The 7,481-nt window shown below is 34.5% G+C and overlaps 1 protein-coding gene across 1 annotated transcript; it reads right to left on the bottom strand.

The window, feature by feature from the left end:
- Window positions 1-1,160: 1,160 nt before the first annotated feature.
- LOC131666986 (glutamate receptor ionotropic, kainate 2-like) lies at window positions 1,161-5,058 on the bottom strand. Its single transcript, XM_058940136.1, has 8 exons — window positions 4,870-5,058; window positions 4,483-4,800; window positions 4,228-4,414; window positions 3,934-4,142; window positions 3,769-3,864; window positions 3,534-3,697; window positions 3,413-3,472; window positions 1,161-1,311 (listed from the first exon to the last, which is right to left on the bottom strand). The coding sequence occupies exons 1-8, from the start codon at window positions 5,056-5,058 to the stop codon at window positions 1,161-1,163; spliced, it is 1,374 nt and encodes a 457-aa protein (XP_058796119.1).
- Between the last annotated feature and the right edge of the window lie 2,423 nt (window positions 5,059-7,481).

Raw genomic sequence — 7,481 nt, 5'->3', positions numbered from 1 at the left:
AATTTGTCGTTATCTTTCTCGCGCGAAGCTCATAGACTCAATGAGATTTTCAATCGGCTCGTTTCAGTTTTGACACATTTCAGAAACGAAATATCATCGGCAGGCAAATCGCGCGTCTAACGTGTCATTTTGGAAAAATCACCTCGTAGTGGTTTTTGACAATAAATGTCCCATGCGTATAAATACTCATGAACCAAATGATAGATCGAATCGTGACCCTTGATTACTTTCCATACAGTGGTTAGAATTATCGAGCTGACGATCGGTATCATGATCATTATCGGTCAAATGCCTTTGTGAAACGCCTAAAATACACAGCAAACCATGCCCATGAATAACAATCGACAAAAAATCGACGATATTATGCAATTTCACCTTGCAAGACCGTTGGATTCTGTGCATGTTCTTTAACTTGACGTAATAATCTGCCGATTCAAGGTATAATGCTCGAATGCTATAATGCTATATTTATATAGCTGTTTAAACACGTATCAGTTCGCAAAGCCAGTCTTTGCACATAATAACAGCTTTCGGTATGATTTATCTTCCGAACGAAAGTTGGCGCAAATATTGACACATAGCAAGCCGACAAATCGACGTTACTCGTTTCTGGTCGTTTCAACATAGAAATATAGCCGATACTAAGGTCGATCTTGCCGTTCACCTATCATCCCGTTCGAGCCATGAAGGGATGAGTTGGAACTGCCGTACGTTGACTCGTTCGAGTCGAACTCCATCGCGAGGTTCAGCACTTGGATAATTATACCGAAGAGACCGACTAAAAGTGTTATTATTTGCGTCTCAATCGACAAATCATCCAGCCGAAGAAGCAGAAGATCGCGAGGGGAAATTTTCCATCGACGCATACCGTCGCCAGTCGAAACTTCTAAACGTAGACCCCTGAAATTGCTCATCCTCTCGGCAAACTGATCCGCCGTGACTCCCACGATGCGCCCTCCTTCGTGCGCCATATGCCTCGCAAACGAAGACATGATGGACCTACGTTCCGTTCACGGAATGCCATTATCTCGAAATTGACGAGCATCCTCGAGCCGATCACCAGACTGAACAAACGTTTCCACGAGATGTCGATGGCGGTATATTCTTTGAACGCGCGCGTTTCGATGAATCGACGCAGGTCGTGCACGCGCTTTTCGGCATTATCGCGTAAAGCTGGGCGGCATTGCCTTTGTGATACTGGACTTCCTCGTGCAACCTATGGCCTTGAAGTCGATGTTTTGAAACAGCATGGACACTGCTCTGCTGGAAATTCCCACGACGCTGTGGCCGTCAGTACCATTAACACCAGATCTGAAAGAATCGTCGGCTGTCGTTAACCAAGACGATCTACGACGATTCACGAGACCCTATATTCGTAGAAAACCGCGTCGACGATGGAGAGACTCGGCAAGTCGAATAAATGTTGAACCGACGCAACGCGATTACATACACCATCGAGCCTGCCTTGAAATCCCATGACGACGAGCATCAAGCAATCGACAAATAAAAGCACTTTCGACGATGGGCCAGTAATTTTCGAGTGACACGGCTTACCTACAATACAATCGAACTGTTAGATAAGTTTCTTTACACGAATCTAGAATTATTGATGATTGTAGAGGCAAAGTTCTCACCTGCGTTTCCTAAACGCACAATTGTGAGTAGGCGTTATTTTTCGATTTTTTCCGTCTGTCGTTCTATCGCGCTTTCAATCTTCTTTATTTATTAATGTTTTTCACATAAAAGCGGGATATATGTGAGGCAAAGGACATGGGATCGATATGAATAACCTCCGAGACTTTTTGGACGACTTGTCGTTACTCGAATTAAATAATACTTTTTAGAAGGACATGCATTTCGAATTGTAGTTAAAGATGAGCTACTCGAGTACATTATGTTGAAGAGACATCATCCTCGAAAAACATTGTAACTTTTCTCTAATACTAATAATTTTGGGAATATCTAAAACAATCAATACAATATTTGTCGTAAAAATGATACGTTTTGAAATATATGAGCAGCACTTACTAGTCTTAATATTTTCTCAGTGATTTACTTGACTCCACTTTATTGGTATCCAAATTGGATTGAAAAGCAATTATAACTTTTGATGAAATTTTATTGCTATTAAATTTACGTGAAAGGCCTCAGTCAACGAAGGAATCAATTTAAAAATTAGAATCGGATGTAAAAATTTGGAATTTATTTGGCGCGGTTATAACGTATTTACAACGCATCGAACAAAAGTATATAGTTGCAATATAAATAAGTTACATGTAGAATTTACTGCTTCACTAATGCGATCTAATGACACCTTGCGCCGTAGCAAACATAAAAAATCTTTCAAGCCGCATTTAAACATAACGTGTTTCTAAAATATTGATCAATTGGATAGCTTTTATGTTTGTTAGAACTTTTAAAAGAAAATTCCAGGGTTTTTGAGGTCAAGGTAAATTGCAAGGCTGTGACAACGAAAGATAACTACATGATAAGAGAGTGTTCATACCTATACTGTCATCTTACATTTCATCGCGATAACGTGTGACTTAGCACATTATAATCAACACGTATATGTATATTCATATTTTATGGTACAAGATATTAGTATGGATTACGGATAATTTTGATAGATATATGAACTACTCTTTTGAGGCCCAAAGCGCTACATAAAATGGTAGCAATTCTTCAGAATTTGCAAAATCCTATAAGCACGTATCTTCTAAAAACTGTTTAATTTTAATAAAAACAATTGCCAAATTAATTTCATGCCTTTGATCAGAAGCAATTAATTCACAGAAATAGTTGGAATAATCATTATGCATTCATTAATCAATTGTGCTGCCTTTTTACCTCATATTTGTAGAAAATTTAGTTTTAAGTTTTTACATTTGAAATTTAGTTTTTCCATAAATTTTCATTACCTATTATAACAATCTAATCATATATGATCTTTTCGCGCGAGTGAAATTCACTCTGGTACAAATCAAACTGAAAAGGACTTTACCATTGCGAAAAATGCTATTAGCTTGTTAAAAAATAAAGTAATTTCAGCAACAAAATTTACAAAATTAATAATGTATATTGAATATCTTTATTGAAACACCAAAAAATTGAATAATATATTTCTACTCACACTACAGCTACTCTTAAAATATTTAAAAATCATAATGACTGATTTTTTAAATTCATGTTAGATCTTTTCTTATTTTCCTTTGGATGTCTAATTAGAGGGGTCCAGTAGTTAGTTCGCGATACCGAAAAGTCGTGCCGAAGGTTGGGACAAAAATAAAAAAATATTTTTTCAATAACGAAAACCACAAGAGATGAAAATAATCCTGCTATTAAAATGAAAAAAATCAATTTAACACTTGGAAATGAAATAGCTTGATATTTCGATGATTCCGTACTGTACTGTCGTGAATTTCGATTGTGTATACGTTGAAGAATTCCAGAACTTTGTAACTTCTGAATCCTAAAACAAGAAATGAATTCTTTTAAATTATAGGACTATTTTCTTGGTTTACGAAACTTACCAAAAATTGAAAAATTTTACATAAGGACTGTTTTTTACGAATGCAATAGATACACTGGAAAGATAGCTTTCATCAAACGGCACAATCCGACAAGGAATGGGAGCTCTTTCAGGATGCTTACAGTATGTGTCGTCGAACAGTGCCAATTTTTCATCATCACAGAGCTTATATATTTATAAAAATCGTTACGGTATTACATTACATCGTTTCTTTAGAATAAAAAAAGCGCTTTTACCTGCTGCAGTGCCATTTCCGTAGATTTTGGGAATTTTTTTTGATCAAGCAGCATATTCTTTTCTCTTAATTTATTAAAATTTTCATCTTTTGTATCCTTGAATCACTCATTATTAAGCACATCGTTGCCTCGAAAAAAAATGAATAACAAATAAATAAAACTTACCTCTATCTGTTCTAATAGGCTAGTACCATCGACAGCCATCAGCTTATAAGTACCATCTTGTATAAAGTCCTTGACGGAGTAAAATGGCAAGTCCGATTTAAAATTGGTTAAAGAACTCGTAAGATTGGCTGAATATATTGATGACAGTAGCAATGACAAAATATATAAGGACAGATAGGCCAGGCGCAATGATGAAATCTTTGTCATCTCTGTGAAATTTATCGAGAAAATAAAAAATGTATTACGTTAATGACATAAACTTATTAACATGTATTATAGTCAATCAAACGTTACTCGTTAATGGCATTTTGCATAAAATGCCCCAAACAAGAATGAAATTTTCATGCAATGTTTTGACAACTCTCCACGGGTCTCTTTTGTAAAAACGTGCCTCGCGATGTTTATATAACATACACGTGATTACGAACGGAGCTAAGAAATATATAGAAGTGAGTACGTATGACGCTCGTTTGCCAAATGACTGAAATAAAATATTAAAATAGTTCTGAATCATGTTGATAAGAACCCGACAAGTAAATTTGATCTCACCTTATAATAAATTGATTTTGGCAAGACTTGGTCTAATTTTTTAACAAAATAACAACAGCGAAGGGATTGTAATGGGATCGCAAAATCGACATCGTCGAGGCGCTTAGTGGTTATGGTAATGAAACCCAATCCTACGTCACTTTTATTATTAACTAACTGTCCTATTAATCCATTCCATTGTCCAGTCATATTATTGTATATTCCGTATACATCTTGCGGCTCTTGAAGCTGAATAGTAAAATTAGCAAACTGAGACGTAATATTTAGAAGCTCACGAAAGAATCCTGGCAGGGTTTTATTTCCTTCATAAACTTCGTCCTAAACAATGGCGAATGAAAATTCTAGATAATGAGTGTAATGCAATCTTGTATCGTAAAGCGAACATACCTTTACATAAGTCACACGCAAAGTTATCCCTTTCAAAGACGGCCTTCGCTCGTACATATGTTTACTACTCAATAATTGGAACCCCTTCTTGTTGGACCACGTTGCATAGTCGAACGTTTCAATTTTATCAGAAAATAAAGAGTACCATTCTCTTATAGGTATATCTTCATTGACACATGTAACTAGCATATTCGAGTAAAAAGCTAATTTAAAATAATTATGTTTTGGACTTTTGCATATTTCCATTAAAGTTTTATTAGAGCTTCTAAATATCAGCATCGTGGCTGAAAACGATTTCGTGCTCTGATTATGTGCAACGTCAATGAGACCGTTGAAATCATTGAAAGATTCAATAAATATCACAAATGAAGTAAAGACCAAATGTTTCTTGTAATAGTTCATAGTTTTAGAAAGATTATTAATAGTTGTAAACATTGAAGGGACATTTCTACGCGACAAATATTTGGTTAATTTTACAGGTACAGTTTTGTAAGAGAAACCTATAGAAAAACGATATAAATTAAAAGTTAGGTGACGTTAAAATTTACAATTTTTAACACTCACCAGTAACTATCTTACTCATGGCAATAACTACACTGCTAGTGTTATATCGTTTTTGGACACTGATGATGAATTTTACAATATCTTCACTGTATTCGTCAATATAAAACGTGTCAATTACCAAAAAATACAAGCTATAAATAAATACACTGTATATAATTTTCATGTTCCCTTCTTTATTTGTATATTGTGTGAGGAAAACTAAACCAAAAAGTAATTTTCCGCTGCTTTGCGACTGAAATTTTATTTTTAATCAATAGTTTTACTGTTGGATCATAATTATATATATTAGAATATGAATCACCTTAAAATTGAATTCATGTCGTACATTATATGCCTACATTACTGAAATTAAAGTAAAAAAAAGTATGCAATTTATTGCGATTACAATTGTAACACATTTACAACTGTGAATATTTATTTAGAATAAATACAAAGATATATCAGTAACCAGCTTAATTATTTTATTTTCATAAGTTGATGAATTTTTTAATTACTAAAATTGATAGCCAATAAATAGTTGATATCCTCTGAGAATTATTTTTGCTACTTTTTCATGATTTATATTAATTGTACTAGGGTCGTTTGAAAAATCCGTGTAAATTAAGTCAGAGAAATGTCACTACTGAAGCGTAACGAGGTTATTTTCAGTTAGTAACATATCTTGGAAGAGCACATACCAAATTTTAGCCCGATCGGTCTATTAATTTGTGTTTAAGATTCATTTGATTTAAAGAAATCGAATGGTTGTACAAAAATGGAAGAAAAAGAATTTCGTATGTTGATTAAACATTACTTTATTGAAGATAAAACGTCTCAGAAGAAAACAGCAGCTTAATAAACATTATGGTGATTGTGCGCCTTCGATTAGAATGGTTTATAAGTAGTTTCAAAATTTTCAGAGTAACCGTATGAGTACAAAAGACGCTGAACGTTCTGGATGCCCTGTTGAGATCACCACTCCAGAAATCCAGAGTCAAGCTGCATGAGATTGCTAGTTCTGTAGGTATCTCGAGCGAACGGGTACATAATATTTTGCACCAATATTTGGATATGAAAAAGCTATCTACTAAGAGGGTGCTGTGATGGCTCACGATTGACTAAAAACGAGATCGTGTAAAGTGTTGCAAGGACAATTTGCATTTGTTCCAGCGAAATCTGCAAGCCTGAGTGTCATTTTGTCATTGTGGATTAAACATGGATTCACCACTACACTCCTGAGACCAAAGTATAGTCTAAACAATAAGTTGCCCAGGGGAAATCTGCACCAAAAAACGCAAAGACCATTCCTTCGGCCGGGAAGGTTATGGCGATTGTCTTTTGGAATTCGCAAGGAATAATCTTCATGGACTATCTAAGGTAAAACTATTACAAGTGAATATTATTCATCGTTATTGGATCATTTGAAAACTGAGTTGCAAGAAAAACGTCCACAATGGTCCCACAAAAAAGTATCTCTCATCACGATAACGCACCAGTTCATACTTCAGCAGTTGTGGCCGTAAAACTGATGGAAATAGGGTTCCTACTCGTTCCACATCCCATCCCCTCTATTCTCCAGACTTGGTTCCGTTGAACTATTATTCGTTCCCTAATATAAAAAAATGGTTGACGGGGAAAAGATTTTGTTCAAATAAGAAGGTAATTGCAGGAACGAATGCCTATTTACACACTAGCTCGAACAAATCCTATGATATAAAAGGGATCAACAAACTAAAGCAGCGTTGGATAAAGTGTAAAAGCCTAAAAGGAGACTATGTAGAAAAATAAAAAAAGATTTATTAAAAAAATATCAAATAGTTTTTATTTTTGCACGGACTTTTCAAACTACCCTCTTAAAGTAAAATGAAAAACAAATTATTGTACCGGTTTCCTTTAAATAATATAGGTACGTATAATAACTCTTGTATCTATTTTCCATCAAGTTACTGTTCCACTAATGAGTTCCTATTATTTGACTTTTTATGATACTTAATATTAATTTTTAAATAAGATAATAGATGTTAAAATATATCAAAAAGTTGTGTCAAATTCTTGATTTTTCGAATTTA

The sequence above is a fragment of the Phymastichus coffea genome, unplaced genomic scaffold, assembly GCF_024137745.1.
Source record: "Phymastichus coffea isolate CEN01 unplaced genomic scaffold, Cenicafe_Pcof_1.1 PCOF00062, whole genome shotgun sequence".
Classification (NCBI taxonomy): Eukaryota; Metazoa; Arthropoda; class Insecta; order Hymenoptera; family Eulophidae; genus Phymastichus; species Phymastichus coffea.
Note: the sequence above shows the minus strand (reverse complement) of the source record. Positions and strands in the feature narration are given on the sequence as shown.

Excerpts from the sequence above, each read along its gene's own strand:
- LOC131666986 (XM_058940136.1), bottom strand. The coding sequence starts at position 5,058 with ATGCTAGTTACATGTGTCAATGAAGATATACCTATAAGAGAATGGTAC. Across the intron at positions 4,415-4,482 it reads CAAAATCAATTTATTATAAG|TCATTTGGCAAACGAGCGTC; the intron begins GTGAGATCAAAT and ends ATTTTATTTCAG. Across the intron at positions 3,698-3,768 it reads CGGAAATGGCACTGCAGCAG|CTCTGTGATGATGAAAAATT; the intron begins GTAAAAGCGCTT and ends TAAATATATAAG.